The sequence below is a fragment of the Psilocybe cubensis genome, chromosome 4 (genome assembly GCF_017499595.1).
Source record: "Psilocybe cubensis strain MGC-MH-2018 chromosome 4, whole genome shotgun sequence".
In the NCBI taxonomy this organism is placed as follows: domain Eukaryota; kingdom Fungi; phylum Basidiomycota; class Agaricomycetes; order Agaricales; family Agrocybaceae; genus Psilocybe; species Psilocybe cubensis.
In genome coordinates this window covers 1,042,673-1,060,460 of record NC_063002.1, presented here as the reverse complement: position 1 = coordinate 1,060,460, position 17,788 = coordinate 1,042,673, and the positions used below count along the sequence as shown (strand labels likewise).

Genomic DNA, 17,788 nt, shown 5'->3' with positions numbered 1-17,788 from the left:
GTCAGGCGCCCCAGGGCTCCCGATGTACTCGTACGCGTGGTATGGCACCCCCAGCAGCGCGTGCTCCCTCGTCAGTGGCGTAGGTCCAAACTCGGCGTGCGTCGGCGGCTCATATGCGAACCCAGTGCTGGTCCCAGTGCTCGCGCTCAGCGTCGCATATGCCGGTGGGGGCGTCTTTGTAGTGCTGGCAGCAGCCTCTACATCGTTAATAGTATCCCCCGCGTCGCGTCCATGTCCAAACCCGCCCCATGACTCTCCTCCATCCGTTCCCCGACTCCCACTAGCCCCCTGTATGCGCCCAGCGGTAATTGTTCTATCACTACTAACACTACTGCTTGTGCTTCCATCCATGTTTCCTAGGTAGTTTTGTGAATTCTTCAAAGCGTGCGGTCAATCGTCGGACGCGCCCAATCGATCAGCGTCACCTCGTGCGTCGTCGGACCCTGATCACCAGTATGCACAGGCTGTCTCGAAACTCGTTCTCCTCGCTCGTTTGTTTGTTTTTCTACAGTTACTTATACTTAGATTCGACCTTGTATAATGACGTCAATGCAGCGAGCAAACGATCAATCAACCAATCAACCAGCACTATTTCTCTACTCACCTCTGAGAGATCCAAACTTATATCTTGTGCAGTGTCGTTTCTGGCAACCACACGGGTTAATATATGTAGTATGAGAGCAAGAATGTGCAATGTAGCGTGACAATATAACCAATTGCAAGTGCAGGCAAAGGGATGAATAGGGGCTACACTCAAAGAACTCTGATAGTGCAGAGAATGAATAGAGGGTACAGAGCAAAAAGCACGAATAATATAAATCAAAAAGCACGCCTACTCCACACAGCAGATTGCACACTGGCTTGGGCTCCCGGCAGGCACGATGCGACATGCCGCACCCACGATTTTACAGACATGGCCAATGTGCCAGTGTCTCCCACCCTAGCCATCTGTCTGACATCCTCGGGACTCGGTGCCAGTCAAGATAAAGGAAAGGAAAGAAAAAAAAAGAAAAGAAAAAAGGATTCAGAGGCACAACTCACGCGTTGTCTTCCTCGTCTTATCTCGAGCTCCGATACTCTCCTACTGACGCGTCCAGCTGTCTGTCTATCCGTAAAGCTCCTTGAATCCAAGACCCAATGACGGCTATTCGGTTCAGCGTGGCAAAAGTACGAGTATCCGGAACGATATGCAAGAGAGTCTTTGCGTACAGCTGTCCACAGCACGTAGAATGAAAGGTTGAGGGTGGTCCACGTTCCACTCCAACGAACCCTCGGCCCCGTGCTACGGGCTTATCCACCGAAGTTCAAGTAGCGAGTCGAGTTGAATTTCAAACCGAGCGGGCTCTGAAGACTGACTCGACTCAGCAAGCGAAGCTGCTGCCTTGTGCTGGTACCTTTTGATAAGTGTGTATGCGTGTGCAGAGTTTGTGCAGTCAGTCGTCAATGGTTCGAGTGTTCCACCTTGCTGCTGGTGCTGGCATTCAACAAAAGACTAAGCCTTGGCCAAGCCACGAATTAATGCTAGTATGCATGTCATGCCATAAGTGTGTAAAAGTCAGTTACACCATAACTCTTTAAATTGTCTTTGATCAAGGAAAAGAAAAGAATTCGTCCGAAGAATCCATACATTCTCGGCGTCTACCGACGGACAAACAAAGCAAAGTGCATGCGCGTACTTTGATCTTTCATTTCTACCTTTCTTCATTCATGATTTCTTCTCAGATATAGTCCAAATTACTCTCACTATAACATATACAAGACTGTATTCTGTCGCTGTGTCCTTTTCGAGTCACGCCGAACATCTTTGCTCCTTCACCGCAATTGCAATGGCACACTGTCAATGTCATACCGGCACAGCAGTCCATGACGCACATGCAGAGCAAACTCACTTTCGGACACTGGATTTAATGGAATCACCATTTTCCATGTCGATCTATCTACTCCCAACCCAACTGTCAAACTACCATGTCCTTGCTTTCACGCTGGCAGCTAGTTCGCATCGCTCAACTTTGGATTCCACAAGCAATGGATTTAGCACTCTCGCAAATTTAGCTTCCGAGTTTTCCACGAATCCGAGCGCATCAGTTCCCTTGTGTGGTCTCAAATGAAGGACAAGTGCAGTTATGAAGCCCCGCTAATTGAGCGTGATAACTACATAAAAGGCCATGCATTGTCCTAGTTTCGGAGAGAAATCAAAGCGATGAACAGATCACGCCTCGCGAGCTTTTCGAATATTTGGTTCTTCCCTTCTGAGATTATCCTAAAAGCGAATGCAAGCAACTAACATCATCGGATCCACAGCACAAAACCCTGGATCGCATTGCAGGCACTCCCATTTCTTCATCCTACAGTATCATCTCCTGCAGACTACGGAAGATCCTTAGAGGACTTCTTCTTGACCGCCGCTCTTCGTCCCCTGCCGTCCGGTACCCTTTCCTGGGCCAGCCATCTGCACCGTAAGTGTTCATTTCACTTCGAACCTGGCGAATTAATAAGGTTGACCAAACGCACGTACCTCCCTCTTTTCCATAGGTGTTATTCCGATATGCCAGACTTCACGTTCTTTGCGTGATATCGTCTCCTCGGGAGCAACTATCGATACTATCCAGAACGATCTGGCAGACCTTTTTGTCTCCAATCAAAGTGAGTCATATCTGCACATTGAGCGTTAACAAGTCGTTGTGCTGTTGTCACTTGAGTTTGGCTGCTGTTGATAGTCATTGCTAGCCAATCTCAAGTCTCTTCCGCATATTCTTGCCTTCCATCAGACCATCGTTGATAGAACAAATAGCGGAGAGAGTTAACACCGAATAATTCATCCTAGTGCTAGGCGTTGATTTGCAGTTGCTTTTCAATCAAGCCCAATGTGTGTTTCACCTTCGGTTCTACCTTAATTACAATAGGATGACATATTATTTAGCAAGATTCTCCTATAAACCTCCAAGTAGTTGTTCATTTTCTTCTAAAAACATAAGAGAATAAGAACTATAAATTGGAGGGGCCTGAGTCTGATAAACGAAATTCAACGTAAGGTGCCCAAACGATTGGAACAGGCCCAAGCCATCGTATCGAGGATAAACTCGGGAACTCAAGGTAAGTAGAGGCTCAGTCAGCTCATTAATGAACGAACCGGCAGGGGATTAATACCGGTTAAATGAGCATAGATAGAAGTCTCGAATTCCATTGACCTTACATTGACCCGCTCTCAATGTTATGCAGCTATAAATAGCAACAGAGGCGCCTTCCGAGTTGCACCTTCAGAGGTTTACTCAGTAGCCTAGATGTTGCGGTAAGAGCTTTCTATAAAATAATCGAGCAATATTTTGCAATATGAGCACTTTTAAAAAATAAGATAAAATATTTGGATGCTTATTTCAAGCAATTACTGTCAAACTTTGTTTACTATCATTCAGTCCTAAGATCTTTTTATAGTGGGCATGTTACTACTTGACTTCCACTTACTACTTTGTGGCAGCACTCAACATTCGACTGAACGATACCTTTGGTGCGCATAACTTCAAATCATGTTTCCAATTAAACTCTATGACCTTCCTTGACACAAAACTACTCAACATCCCACAACTTGATGGTCCTGCATGAATTGGCGCTGGGAACATAACTGGCACGAACCTGAGATTGGCATTTCATATACAAAGACGAAAGAGAGAAGGTTGAGTTCAAACCTTAAAGACGACCGTCACCCATGGTTTAAACTAATACACGTACATGGGACGTGAGGCAACTCTTTTTAAATATGTATCTCCTTTATTTAGCATGTTGTTAATATAGGAGTGAAGCACCCGCGAAGGTATGGTATAATAAAATCTACCTTCCTTGAATACCAGTGAATATAGTTAGAAAGGGTCTACCAAGTTCCTAGATCGCGGCCAAAGATCGATGAAAGATGGGTTGACATGGGGTAAGCTTTCGATACAGTAACGACTCGTCAGTCTTACACACCCCCAGGGTTTGTTGACGAATCCGATTCCTTCGTCTCGAGTCGTGAATCAATAGAATGCAGAAACCGCCACATGCAAAATCTCTTGGAGAATTTGGCCAGAAGGGTTTACCTTTTGTTTCACGGTAAGCAGAAGAGGAAAGAGTTCAAGTTCTGGAAGGCGATGCCCTCACGACATGTTATGTTATGCAGAAGTTCCTGAACTTACTTGGGAATGTGTCACGAAATGATGTTGATGACTGGCTACATACCTTGGAAATAGATAACGCAAAAGCCAAGGAAAGTGTTTACAATTATCGGAGGGCTAGAACCCACAAACCAGGAGGGAAGTAATAGTAGTGTATGTGATTTCAAAGCGTTTAGAAAGCAGCGTAGTACATTTGTGTGGCCTTTCCGTTAAGAAAAGCTAGAACCTCCGTTTCGAAATCTGTATTTAGGAACTTGGGATGACCTGTTTAATGAACGTCTTTACGGAGTTTAATTCTTCCGGGTTCGTTCCGTGAATCATGCCTGGGTAGACGTTGTATGAGAGTCCTTGGGGCTCGTTAGGCTTTGCCTTGGGAATCCCGAGTTCCTTAGTGAGGAAATCTGCAGAGGCATTCGAAATTTCTAGCTTGACAAGGGGGTCGGCGCTGCCCGTCCCCCAGAAGATAGAGGAAGAAGCAGCGTGGGGAGAAGCCAGCTGCCAGAAGATATGTCAAAATGTTTATAATAAAAGTATTTGTCAGTGAGGTGGGGTAGAAACAACATGTGGGGAGAAAGGACCGACTTCTTTGAATTTGTGTCGCAGAGGGAGCCAGCCGCTAAGAACTACTAGCCCAGCTAGCTTGTGTTCGCCTGTAAGGCCAGAAAGGAGGGACATAGTTCCCCCTTGGCTGAATCCTCCGAGAACGATACGCTCTGGCGCAATGCCATTGCTGATCTCCTTTCTGATCAGTTCATGGATCATATTCGCCGATTGGCGCATTCCTTGTTCATCTTCTTCTGTATCGAACCCGAAGGAATATATGTCAAACCTAGGCCACATGATATAATTGTCAGCACTTCGCATGGACGTCGTGGTCTGCGAGAGGTATGTACCATGACGGCATCACCATTCCCATATTCGCCCTGACAGGACGCTCGGGGCTGATCAGTCAGAAAATTCCAGAAACAACAGATATGCAGAGCGATGGTAGAGGGCAAAGGGGACAAATTCACAGCAAGATCAACGCGATTTCCAGAGCAGTTCTTAAAGGCGAAGTTAAAGACATACGAGTGAGGCAGCACCCATTTAACATGGGCGAGAGCGGGGTCGACTTTGAACATGTCGGCAACGGGGCGCCAACCATGGCCAGTGTCTCCAAGGCCCTAGTAAATTACAGGGAGTTCAGAGGAGTGTACATACACCATTTACGCCCATAATCGAGGCTTACATGGACGAAAATGACGGTAGCGGTGTGTGCGGCAGCGGGTGGAACAGTGAGGAACTTGAGAGCGGGGAGAGCAGCAGCCATAGTAGTTTGGTTATCTGGGGGGATATCCTTGGAGCTAGCGGAACCAAAAAGGCTACTGGACAGCGAAGGATATTGCAGAAAAGCTAAACGAGAGAGCACAACGGCGACGATGCCAAAGATGATTGTCCAGAACAACATCTACCATGCGGGTCCGGCTACGCCTGATATAATCGATCTCAGGCCCACCGGCATCTACCGGTTGGTCGAGCCAAATGTCTCCTCGTCTAAACGCTCACCTCCATCTATCACTGGTCTTCTTTTTGGGGTCTGCACATAACCAAGGTCGCACGAGTAACATCTAGTCTGCAGCATGTCGGAATCTTCAGCCACTGTAGTGGAGGCGCCGCCCACCTTAGTGGAAGTTCCAGCACTAGTTGGACAAGAAGAAGCATCTCTAGAGGCAAAGCCTACTATGTCCAAAAATGCGCTGAAAAAAGCCGCCAAAAATGAGCGCTTCGCCGCACTAAAGCTTGAGCGCAGGGCACGCGAGAAAGAAGCCAAGCGAGAGAAAAAAAGAATTCTTGCAGAGAAAAGATTGGCCGGAGAACTTGACGAAGACGATGAAGAGGAGAAGAAACGACGCACCAAGAAACCAAAGCTTCAGTTCGGCGGTACCGTAGTCGTCGACCTCGGATTCGACGATATGATGAACGAGAAGGTGAGCAGAATCATGTACGATCTTTTTTTTATCTTGAGTTTGTGGTCTGGTTGCTGAATAACTGTATCCTCGTTTAGGAGATTAAATCATTATGCTCACAGTTAGCCTATACCCATAGTGCAAACCGACAAGCCTCTTTTCCATTTTCTCTAATCTTCACGTCCCTCAACGGCAGAACATATGATCGCCTACAAAGTCTTGGCGACGCTAGCTACACGAGGTGGGCGAACACGAAGTGGTGGTCTGAAAGCTACGATCGCCTATGGAATGACCAACAAATCCTTTCAGTGGCCAATGAACCTATAGAACAAGAGGTTGAAGATGTCTCTTCAGCTATAGACACCACATATGCAAAGGATCTAGGTGTCGCTCCAGAAGCTTCGGTTGGCGAAAGCTCCCTACCAAATACTTCCATAACCCTCAGTACCTCAATCCCAAAAGATAAAATTGTTTACCTGACAGCAGATACTGAAGATGAGTTGATCGAACTCAAGCCTGACGAAGTATATATTATCGGTGGAATAGTCGACCACAATCGCTACAAGGTGAGCAGCTCGATTTCCCATTCTCTCCTCTGAGTTCTTATCTCTTTGCCAATCGGTTGTAGAACCTGTGTCTCAATAAAGCAAATGAATCCGGTGTACGGACAGCACGCCTTCCTATTGGGCGTTACCTTGCATCCCTTCCCACCCGCAAAGTATTGACCGTCAATCAGGTCTTCGAGATCCTGGTGAAGTGGGTAGAAACAAAGGACTGGGAGGAATCATTATATTCCGTCATTCCCAAACGGAAGTTCGTTCAAGGTGGTAAAGGTGGCAAGGCCACAAGTATAGACGAGACGGCAATTGTAGAGGGCGATGCCAGCACTGATGAAGTGCTGCAGGAAGTGGTGGATGATAAAACCTCGTAGCCGAGGACGAGAAGTATCATGAGCAAGGCAAGCTTGATCTAGATGGATGGATGCTCCTTATGTATCATTCTGATTATGAGATCACCTCTTCTTTTACGCTTTCTCATGTTAGGTACGCTCGCTCGTTTATATTGATAACTGATCCCTAATGACATGACATATTCCCTTTCATGATTCTTTTATTAATCTCGGGGTAGCAAAGTATTGTATTCATGACCTACTTTTTTTCGTCTTTTCACTTGTTGGGTATGAATAATAAAACAATAACCCACTGTTTAGGCAATGGAAGAACCATATAAGGAGTTTTATGGAAGCCGAAAACCCTGCGAGATAGTCAATGCCAATCGCTCAGTGGGCACAGAATTTTTTCTTGGTTTTCGAGGACCTCGCTTAATAGGTATTAGATATTTTCGTTTAACATTAGGCTTCACCTCACTCACACACCGGTCGCTCTTTCTTGCTCTTTGTCATGTTCCGATGAATGATTTCTGCACATTGCTTGTGGCGCTACGTAAAATTTCAAAAGGTAGATAGATAAAGATAAACCCACGTCCCATCACCGCCGGCAAGTCAAAGAAGGTACTATTTTAAATCTAAATCGGTAGCTGTACGTTGCCTCGTGCAGAAGAGTTGCCACAAGGTTGACCCACAGAAAGTATTTGTCCCCTATCCGGAATGACAGAATTATTGAGAGATTCTCCTCATTCGGTAACTCCAAAGGAAAGCCTAAAGCGAGAAACAGGTGCGACAAGTCGGAGTATTTAGAATTCAATTCACGCTCTTTACGTTCCCATTCAATAATACTTTTTTGGACTTAAAGGAGTTCGCTACATCACAAGACATCCTTTAGATTAACTTTACCAGTGCCTCGTTCTAGAGGTTTTGGCTGAGTGGGGGAAGGCTTCCAGCCGATCTGAACAAGTAATAGACATGAGAAAGGCCCATTAATAAGTTTAAATTGTTCGCACCATGTAGATGATCTGAAAAGTAGCTGGGATAGTACCGTCCTCAGAACCGTGCATCTCTGCACATGCAGAAAGCCCTGGAGCGTAAGCGGAAGGATATTTATAATAATTGGTGTACGCGCCTTTGTATATAGCCGAAGCGGCCGTTAGAGTATCGCGATGGATCACATTGCGCCTACAGACAGTGAAATAAACAGAAGAATAAAAAAAATGGGGCCCATTCACCTTCCTATAACAGCGTTGCTTTCACCCATGTCCTGCAGGTCTTCCATCAGTTCCCACATGGTGGGATAGCCCACTTTTACTTCGTCAATATCCACGGTTAACATTGTGAATCCCGCCCGCCCAAGAAGATTGGATATGTCACGAGTATCTGAAACGACGTTAGCAAAGATCATCTGAATCGAACAAGGTACCGTACCTGTCATTGGGGACACATGGGGAGAGATTCCTCCCTCGCGTTCTGTTTCTGCAAGCTGGAGAGAAGTTCTATATTACTGAAAATGTTGAATTATGTCGGACAATGCAGCTCATTAAAGATGTCACCGTAGTTCGAATAACGTATCTCCCCCAAACATAGCTCCCAGAAATAGTCCATCGGGCTTCAATGCCTCCTTTATCTGCACGAGGGTACCTATACATGACAGTTTTTAATATGACATAACACAACATACAAGCTCCTCACCCGGAAGATCGTTAACCCAATGAAGACTGAGGCAAGACACGATAGCTTCCTGGGAGTTGGGAGATATATATTGTAGAAGATTCTCTTCGTCTCCATGGATTCGTTGTACTTTAACTAGTTATCCTGCATAAGAGTTCAGGCAGCTGATATAAGATTGGCATGCACACCTTCAAATTCGGAATCAGAATCACGCTGAAGAGTTGCTTCTGCATTTACGTGTTATAACGAGTTTTCACGGCGCGGTCAATACATTTACCGCTAGAATCGAGCATTATTGATTTTTGGACTTTATCGGTTTCTAACAGCTTGGAGAAGTGCCCGGGACCAGAACCCAAGTCTAGAATTGTATCAAAGTTGCGTTTGATATCCTGGGTTGAGATCAGTAATCCCTATAGTCAACTTGTTGAACTAGACTCTACCAGAAATCTATCCAGCATACGTTCAGCCACTTCGTTGCGAACATAGTCCACAGTCCTACTTCGTTCACCTCCATCGCGAAGAGCAGATTTATCTCGTTGTATTCGCTTCACATTGCGGTCGAAGACTTGATACGGCCCAACTGTATTTATACTTGGAGGGGGTGAGGTAGAGGAGATGGAAGCATAAGTACGGGCATTCTGAATTCTGATAGCTCTGTGGAGGAGACGAGATTGAGAAAGCATGATACTCAGAACAGTGTCGGTATTTGCGCGATGACACGGTACTCGTGAAAGGCGTTCCTGTCATTTGTGACTGTTCGCGCCGCGAACGCGTCTTGCCGCTTGCGCGTGATCACATCGGCGGACGGTCCCATTTTTCTGTTCTATGATAACGAAGATTCTTTCAATACTCCATCCTTTTATAGGGAGCAGTCACAGGTCTAAAATGGCTCTATCCCTAGATGGGGCACTTTCTGCTGGTGTACTGGGTGACTTGATTAGTAACCTCAGGTGCTCTTAGCATTCAAGTAGTATCTCTCGTCCCTAAAAACTAGGCTACTAGTAGGCTACCCACAACTTGAAGTGGCGGATGAACTTACCTCGTATTCCAACTTAAAAAAGTTATTATTCATAAATGCTAAAGAGTGGAAGAATACATTAAATAAGCAGATACAAAAAGAAAAACGGAAACGTGTATTGAACAAACATTATATCGTCAAAGAGACACTACGGTCCCGGCAGTGTCATCAAACACTTTCGTAGTGTAATGCGAATCGAACCGCTTCGGTAATACATCGTCTAAAAATTTCCACCACGTCGGGGTAAAGCGAGTTACAGCATCATACTTCTCGATTCCTGCAAAGCGTGCCTCCAGCAAGGCATCCCGCCCATTGACATCCAACACAAGATGTTTATACAGAGCTAATGTTTCCAGCACCTCATCAACGTCAATGGGTAAATTTAGGTAGCTCCGGGGATATTGGTTTCGACTGCAGTTGAAACGTCGAAGGAAAATCGCAGCTGTGTAAAACAACAGGTTACGATTGCTCTTGCGTTCGTCCAATGCTTGTTGATGCATGTAATTCTCCAGACGATCTTGAATGATGGTGAGCATTGCCTTCAGGGTATCGTCCGCCATTTTATTTATGGTTTTGTCGTAGTTGAAGTCGCGAAGATATGACAAGTCGATCTCTATCTGGAGGATTAAGTCTGGAATATGACATCCTGCATGGATATCTCGCTGCAAGTCTGTGGGACGATCTGATCCTGCATATTCGAAGAACATCAAATATATGTTTGCGTACTGCCACCACAGTTCTATACATAGGTATGAGTGAACTAGACACAATGCCAAAAAACAAAGGTAGAAATACCATGGGCCCTTTCAATATCATCATCACGAGTATGATTGCACACAGCCCCTGTAATGGAGATGGGTGTTACCAGAGGTGTTTGAGTGAGCGTTAAAAGGGTGGAGGGGATGATCTGTGTTCGCCTGTCGTATATCCATTTCATAGCTCGAGTTTGAATTTCAACCAGATGCATCCTGAAAGCCCTAAAATCACGAGGGTCGGTAATAACGTTGCAGAAGAAGAGTACAATGTGTTCGTGATGGAGCATCATCCACTCTGGGTCGATAAAGTTGGGGGTATCTATTGTTCTATTCGGGTGTACGTGAAGGTAATCTGATAGACGTGGTAGTGAGGTGTATCGATCATCAATGAGCGAGTAGAAGTATTGATGATGGTGTGCTACGCTGTCAAGTAGAGGGCGACCCACAGCGTTAACGACATGGTCTGTGACGGACCTTGATACGTCGCAAAAGCAATGATAGATAGTGGCTAGATAATCTTCTTTGACTTCTTTGTTGGTAGCGCGGAATAGGTCTCGAAGGCCCAAGACTGTATCGTACACAGGCATAAGCTTGCGACCTTCCAACTGAAAGTCATCAATAAAGCCCTCGCGATCGAACCTCTGAAATGCATAGTGATCTCGAAGGTATATCCACGACAAGTCAAATTCTTGCCATGTTCTCCGATGCCAGGTGGGGGATAAGAGCGATATGATGGGATCATGTTTTCGCTGGGGGATGCTAGGAATGCGCCCTAACCAATATGGGACTTGATAGGCTGCAAATCGCACTGCTGGTTCTATTATGCACTGATAACAAAAGTGAGCGATGTGGAAAACAAAATGAAATACGATTCGGAATGCTCGCGACTGCGGAGATTTATAAGGGCATTGAGGTGGTGCGGTCAATGGTTGATCAGAAAGGACAAAAGGAAGGTAGAAACTGAGGCCTTGCAATGTTGGAAGGACAGTAGTGGCGATGTAAAAGAGCAAGGTTAAGCCGATTGCAATAATGGTTGGTATGGACACGCCCAGTCCTAGAGGGAGAGAGAAATCCACCATTCCCACAAGGAAAAGCACAACTGCGCCTTGAAGTAGAACCGGTAGGGCGGTGAAAACTTTGGGGAGATACCATTTTTTTATTCCATCTGCGCGCATCTGGAAAACTGCAAAGGCTTGCTTGGGAGTGAGCTCTGAATAACCCTGATGTTCGCTCAACCATTGCAATGATATGATTCCAAAGAGTACAGTTGTCAAACTGAGGACGAGACTCATAAACCAAAAACTGTTTATGCGAACATCAGCTGGAGCAGGATCGCCAGGCAGTGCTGATGGAGGAATCGGAGATGTAGATCCATTGAGAGAACTGTCCAACCTGTTCGCGATATGCGCAAGCAACACGACTTGGGGATCGTCTGTGAGACTCTTGTATGATTCAATCACGAATGCCGTTACTACGGCAGAGAATAGTGTTGCCTAATAATGAATAATGAATGGTTCGGCAATAGTTTGAAGGTATGAAATTTACTTACGAAGAAGAGTACGTTGTTCACCTCATTCTTCCAAGTATCACATTGGATTCGGTCTCTTTCTAGCAAGGGTTCCAACAAAAGACTCCAAGGGTCGCCCTCAGGAGCTGGAGGAGCAAACTTGAACTTTTCGCCGTCAGTACCTAGATTCCATGCAGTGTATTGGTCGGAGACATTCTATCACGAAAAAAATAGTAATCGGGGAGATCAACAAGATCTATGATGCAGTAAGGTAAAAATGTACCGTAGATGCTTTTGGAGGCTGCGCGTTGGGTCTTCGTGACTTTCGAATCTCTTCTTCATGATTGGACTGAGAAAAAGTCTTTAAGTCAGGTTCAGGCACAAAGCTATGAGAACTCACTGCCTTCTGACCAGCATTAGGCATGGAACCTTTCTCGTTTATAGGATGCGATCCATTCGTAGTGGCGGACATGAGCTCTCTGGACGGAAAGCAGCAAGAATCTACAAGAATTTGGAGCAGAGAATGTTTTGGACATTGCCTGTGGTGAGTCGAGCATAGATATCATTCGTGGTGAGGTTGTCCCTGCATAGGCTGTGCCGCCGAGTCCCTGGATACCCGAACTGGAGCTGCGGTTTTAACCAAGGAAATTACAAAGAAAATATGATATGACGGTCCTCTTATAGGTGTCCTGAGGCCTTCTGTTTCAACGGAAGTGGTAAATCGCCTGCAAGGCTCATGATGACGGTAGAAGGAAAAGTAAAGTTTGTCTGTTGGACTATTACTGAAGAGAGAAGCAGTGCCTGCTAGATTGTACATGATCATTGCCGAAAAATGGTTTGAACAATTACGACAAAATCTTTGACGATGGTAGGAGATTCTTATGCATGCTTGCGCTCCCATCGGGGAATTGATTAGATTTCCTGAAGCAGTTTTGCGCGATAAGATACAATGTATATACTAAAATTACAAAAAAATTACATTATAGGCAAAGTTTCGGATGAGATGGCACAGGACAGAATTAATGGTCCCCGATAGACGAAGATATATTTAGATTCTAAATGATTATTTTTAGATGACTCAATGTCTATGTTTAAGCAGCAACTGCCGCAGGGTTACGAGATGCAGCTAATAGAGCTGCTTCCTGTTGACGATCTCGCTCTTGCTGATCCAGCTGAAGGACAAATGTTAATAAGCATAAATAAGGGTAACTTTCAAGGCTACTGACCACATCCTTCCATGAGTGGTCGTTCTGACTTTCTTTGGAGAAAGCGGCTCGTTTGGATTGTGTAAGTGCTCCAGCCACAATTAGAAGACCAATGGTCAATCCCTGAGCCCACATACGAGCTTGAACGATCTGAAAAACATTGACGTCAGAACAATAGTCCATGTTATAGGCGAAAGACATAAAGTACCTTCTGTGGGTAGGTTTGATATCTATGGACAAAATGAGTCAGGTTTTCGCAGACACCTATACAAATGGCTCACTTTTGACGGGAGATTATGGCTCCTGCGATGGCAAGACTGCCTGCCCATCCACCCATGATGAGGCTGTATTGATGACGGAAGGACCAGTCGCCAATCTTTTGGCTCAGGGACATTGCATCCCATCTCTTGATCGCCTGGATCTCTTTCTCATCGAGAATGCGGAGACCTTCGCCTTCCCTGACAGAAAATGAGACTGCGTTCGGAACACTGTAGGTATGTGATAACCCACCATTGAGACCGCTCGTACTCGAGCCCGCGACGTTCAGCTTGAATTGACAAGCATGGTGCGACAATAATGATAACGCCAAGGGTTTTCAGGGAAAGAGGTAGTCTGCGATAAGCAGGCCATCTTTTATTTGCCCACAGAGAACCTGCTAGGGCGACCGCCCCACTTGCAAGGGTACCTTCGAGGGCACCTTTGCGGGAGGCAGCTGCGTGGTCTTCACGTTGTTTGTCGGTCAGAAGCTATATAACTGTGCAGTGAACACCAGTAGAGAGATGAGGAGAGGACAAAGTTGCTCACCTTCATGGTAGTTAGTGATGAGGAACGGAGGGTTGTGCGGAAAGTTTGAAATGTCTTGCCTACTTATATCGAGGAAAACCGATGACCGAAGAATCTAGGCTCCAGCTGTGTCGACTCACCTATGATTTCATTTCCCCGGTTCCCGACGGTAGGATCACTCAGGTCACGTGTCTACTTATTCAGCTCAGACTTTTCCGTCTCCGTCCGACTAGAGCGAAGTCAAGTTGGACATTCCGTGTGGCCCCGCCTGCGCTGTTCTCGGTGAATCTGCAGAGAATGCATGTATTTATTTATGTAACAACAGTGTCGTACTTCCTACTACACACATACAGCAGACAGGAGCTATGCTACGCAAGGGATCCAGACCGTCGATGGTAAATATATTCTGCGATGACTTTCTTCCTTACAATCCATCGAAATCATAAAAGGCACTTAACATCGGAGAACCGTAGAGAGTCTGAGAACGATAAAGAGAGAGGCGAAATTAAACAGAAAAATGGCAAGTCCAACCACGGCAGATAATCTGCAGATCCCTTATACAACGACAGACAGACACGACAAAAGGAATGAATGTAGATACATCAGAAATGGTCCACGGTGAATGTCCATGTACCAGTCTTCATATCAAATTCAGTAAAGTGTGTGCCCTTCATGTTCTTCAATCTTTTGAGGTGTTTAATAACCGCCGCATGATTGGGATCGGTCAATGGCTCCCTCGTAGCCTTGTCGGTCACCCAGCATCGCTCTAACGATATCCTGGATTCCACATTGAGTCCTGATCCAGGCAATGGTTTCTCTGCTTCGTCACTTTCTGGGTACACGCTGCATTCCTTGTCCTCAAATCTGACCACTTCTCCTAACAGAGAACCAAGCTTGGGTAATCCGGTAAGGTCGACAGGTTTTAGGAAATGAATTTCTCCATATCCTTTTCGTCCCACGACAAGACCTTCGAATGCACAAAGCTGGTCATACCCAGCCTTTTTCAAGGTCGCCAAATCGGGTTTTACCCAATAATCGCCCTCGCCAAGTTCAGTTGAGCTCGACTGATCGTCAGCGTCGCTGGATGCAGTTGGCTCCTTGGTGGATGGTGCTGTGAATCGGTTTGGGCTTTTGTGAGCCTGTGGTCGTGGGGCGGGGGTCGGCGAATCCTGAACCTGAGGACCAGTAGCTGTTGCTGCATCTTTTTCTCGTGCTGCAATACTCAACGCTGGACTGAACGTGACCTTCCCGGTCCGTAGGCCTCCTGGACTGCCCGTCTTGACAAACACTTCAATGGGTTCCGTCTTCTTATCCAAAATGACTTTTTTGACGCTATGTCTACCACCACTTCCAAGAGCAGGACTACCACTGCGACCCAAGAAATCAGGGCCGATAGAGGAAGACATGGAGTCCGCTTTGTTCAGGTTGAGTACTCCTGGTTTACCAGAAGCGAACAGCAGCGAATTTCCACTAGTAGAAGAGGTCAAGGAAGGAGAAGACCCATATCCACGGAGCTTTGAGCTAGCAGGACTGTAGCCAAGCTGAACTCTGGGAACAGGAGATCTGGTGGGCAGGTCAACAAAAAATCCCGCCTGCCTTTTGTTTTGCTCCAAATCAACCAGACGGGGACCAGGAGGCAGCATCGAAAAGATAGGAAGATTTTCCCCGATTGGCTGATTGATAGATGCTGTCAGAGAACCTTGAGCACCAGAATTATTGGAAGTTGCGCCGAAGAGATTTGTTGAGACGGCCTGGTTTCCAGAAAGAGAACCTCCAAGTCCTGGTGCAGCTGGCTTTGGTCCGAACAACGAATTGGTTTGATTCGATTGTCCGAAACTACCAAAGAGCGAATTTGTCTGGGGTTGGGTATTAGCTTGGGTCTGTCCACCACCAAATAGGGATGTAGTAGGTTGAGCGGGCTTATTAAACATATTTCCAAAGAGACTGTTCGTTTGCTGTTGTTGGCCTTGTTGTTGCTGAGGCTGCTGAGCTTGTTGATTACCTCCAAAAAGGCTACTCCCGGTATTGGTATTACCACCAAATAGAGACGGAGTGGTCGTTTGCCCCCCTCCGAATACTAAAGCAGATTAATTATAGTAAATGTAACAGATAGATTAATATACGCACTAGAGGTCGTCTGAGCAGGTTGTTGTTGGTTTTGTTGGGGTTGACTAAACAAAGAGGAACCACCACTACCAAAAATAGAGGGGGTTGTATTTTGTTGAGGCTGTGTCGGTTGTTGCGGTGTAGAGCCGAAGGCACCAAAGGCAGAGGTGGTTGGTTGAGTAGTGGTAGTCGTGGCTGGAGTTCCGAAGATAGAAGGCTTTGGCGCATTCGCCGTATTTCCTAATGGCATATAGGTATTAATAAACAAATGCTTCAAATCGGCACAAGTTCTTACCAAAGGCACCGAAAGGGGAAGGTTGTGTTGTGGCTGCAGGCTGAGCAGCCCCAAAGATGCTGGTAGTTTGGGCAGGTTGTTGCGCAGGCTGTTGTGCAGAACTAAACGCTGATGTTCCTGTTCCACCAAAAACACCAGTCCCTGTCCCTATCGAGTTAAATCAAGTAGTATACTCCTCATATCAAGATTTATACATACCACTGCCAAATGTTCCGAACGCTGGCTTGTTAGCAGTGTTTCCGAACGCTGATGTACCTCCAGTGCCAAAGATGCTAGTCTGTTGTTGTGGTTGTGCTGGCTGTCCGAAAGCACCAGTAGTAGTACCGAAAGCACTAGTCTGAGCCTGTGGCTGCGGCTGTCCAAAGGCGCCAGTCCCTCCGAATGCAGGAGCTGGATTTGTAGCGGCAGGTTGGGCAGGTTGACCGAATGCGCCAAAGGCAGAAGGCGTTGCGGTATTATTGGATGCGCCAAAAAGTGATTGCCCTGGTTGTTGAGGTTGCCCTCCGAACAGAGTCGAGGTGGAAGGTTGGGTTGCGCCAAAGGCAGTTTGGCCAAAAGCACCCGTAGCCGTGGCAGTTTTCCGATTTTGAGCATAATCTTGTACCCTCAGTTCCTTTAAACGATAAAATAAGTCTTTACACATGTAACAAAACATAACAATTTACCTCGAAAGAGTATCCAACATATGCAGGCATCACGGAGATCGATTGAAATTGAAGGGTCACCGTTCCATCCTTTTCTGATACGGTATTGTAAGGAGGGTTTAATGTTCCTGTTGTGACTGTCGGGGCAGTAGGATTTGTGTTGGCTGTGGAAGAATCAGCATCCAATCATCGCTTTGTAAACATTGAAATAACTCACTGGTGGATCCGAATTTACTGCCGCCAAATAAGGAGGTTGTACCTCCACCGAAAGCACTAGTAGTGGTATTTGTGGATGGTTGACCAAAGACAGATGTGGACGCAGGGGTAGCATTATTTGCTGGCTGACCAAACGCGCCAGTAGTCGCACCGCTGCCGAACGCGCTAGTCCCCCCACCGAACGCGCCAAATCCTGTGGCTGGCTTCACTCCAAAGGCCCCCCCTGTATTAGCGGTATTTCCGCCTCCAAACGCGCCTGGAAACTAGGTAAGCGAGCCATGTTGAAAATAGAAATGAACTAACCAAAGGCACCCGTGTTTGTGTTGCTGCTTGGAGTTGTAATGTTTCCAAACATTGGATTAACTTGAGGTTGTTGGCCTTGCTGGGGTTGGGTCTGGCCAAAAGCACTGGTGGACCCGAACGCTACGCACGACTTTATACATGACACTGACTCAGAATGAAAGCGACTCACCATTGGTAGCGGGAGCGGCAGCACCGAAGGCAGATGGCTGTCCAAAAGCACTGGCTTGTTGAGGCTGAGTGTTTTGCGTCCCCCACGTCGAGCCGAACATTTCGGTAGAATGGAGAAAAGAAAGAGGAAAAGTTGT

General features: G+C 46.3%; 6 protein-coding genes across 6 annotated transcripts; 1 reads left to right on the top strand and 5 right to left on the bottom strand.

The window, feature by feature from the left end:
• Positions 1-4,391: 4,391 nt before the first annotated feature.
• JR316_0004445 (Acyl-protein thioesterase 1) lies at positions 4,392-5,454 on the bottom strand (the record flags this gene model as incomplete). The annotated part of the gene is made up of 5 exons (XM_047890211.1): positions 4,392-4,640; positions 4,728-4,974; positions 5,039-5,086; positions 5,214-5,308; positions 5,374-5,454. 5 exons carry the CDS (start codon positions 5,452-5,454, stop codon positions 4,392-4,394), a joined length of 720 nt encoding a protein of 239 aa, XP_047749972.1.
• A 310-nt stretch (positions 5,455-5,764) lies between these two features.
• JR316_0004444 (tRNA (guanine(9)-N1)-methyltransferase) lies at positions 5,765-7,022 on the top strand (the record flags this gene model as incomplete). The annotated part of the gene is made up of 3 exons (XM_047890210.1): positions 5,765-6,112; positions 6,190-6,657; positions 6,720-7,022. 3 exons carry the CDS (start codon positions 5,765-5,767, stop codon positions 7,020-7,022), a joined length of 1,119 nt encoding a protein of 372 aa, XP_047749971.1.
• An 832-nt stretch (positions 7,023-7,854) lies between these two features.
• On the bottom strand, positions 7,855-9,334 carry JR316_0004443 (Arginine-hydroxylase NDUFAF5, mitochondrial; the record flags this gene model as incomplete). The annotated part of the gene is made up of 9 exons (XM_047890209.1): positions 7,855-7,935; positions 7,991-8,162; positions 8,213-8,360; positions 8,409-8,476; positions 8,534-8,621; positions 8,673-8,786; positions 8,840-8,878; positions 8,929-9,040; positions 9,092-9,334. 9 exons carry the CDS (start codon positions 9,332-9,334, stop codon positions 7,855-7,857), a joined length of 1,065 nt encoding a protein of 354 aa, XP_047749970.1.
• Positions 9,335-9,806: 472 nt separating this feature from the next.
• On the bottom strand, positions 9,807-12,403 carry JR316_0004442 (uncharacterized protein; the record flags this gene model as incomplete). The annotated part of the gene is made up of 5 exons (XM_047890208.1): positions 9,807-10,408; positions 10,465-11,917; positions 11,974-12,147; positions 12,215-12,280; positions 12,332-12,403. 5 exons carry the CDS (start codon positions 12,401-12,403, stop codon positions 9,807-9,809), a joined length of 2,367 nt encoding a protein of 788 aa, XP_047749969.1.
• Positions 12,404-13,022: 619 nt separating this feature from the next.
• Positions 13,023-13,946, bottom strand: JR316_0004441 (Respiratory supercomplex factor 2, mitochondrial; the record flags this gene model as incomplete). Its single annotated transcript, XM_047890207.1, has 6 exons — positions 13,023-13,103; positions 13,158-13,286; positions 13,345-13,366; positions 13,418-13,594; positions 13,647-13,882; positions 13,941-13,946. The coding sequence occupies 6 exons, from the start codon at positions 13,944-13,946 to the stop codon at positions 13,023-13,025; spliced, it is 651 nt and encodes a 216-aa protein (XP_047749968.1).
• Positions 13,947-14,521: 575 nt separating this feature from the next.
• Positions 14,522-17,752, bottom strand: JR316_0004440 (Nucleoporin nup189; the record flags this gene model as incomplete). The annotated part of the gene is made up of 8 exons (XM_047890206.1): positions 14,522-15,996; positions 16,047-16,265; positions 16,321-16,467; positions 16,519-16,933; positions 16,986-17,128; positions 17,182-17,436; positions 17,484-17,603; positions 17,653-17,752. The coding sequence occupies 8 exons, from the start codon at positions 17,750-17,752 to the stop codon at positions 14,522-14,524; spliced, it is 2,874 nt and encodes a 957-aa protein (XP_047749967.1).
• Positions 17,753-17,788: the final 36 nt, after the last annotated feature.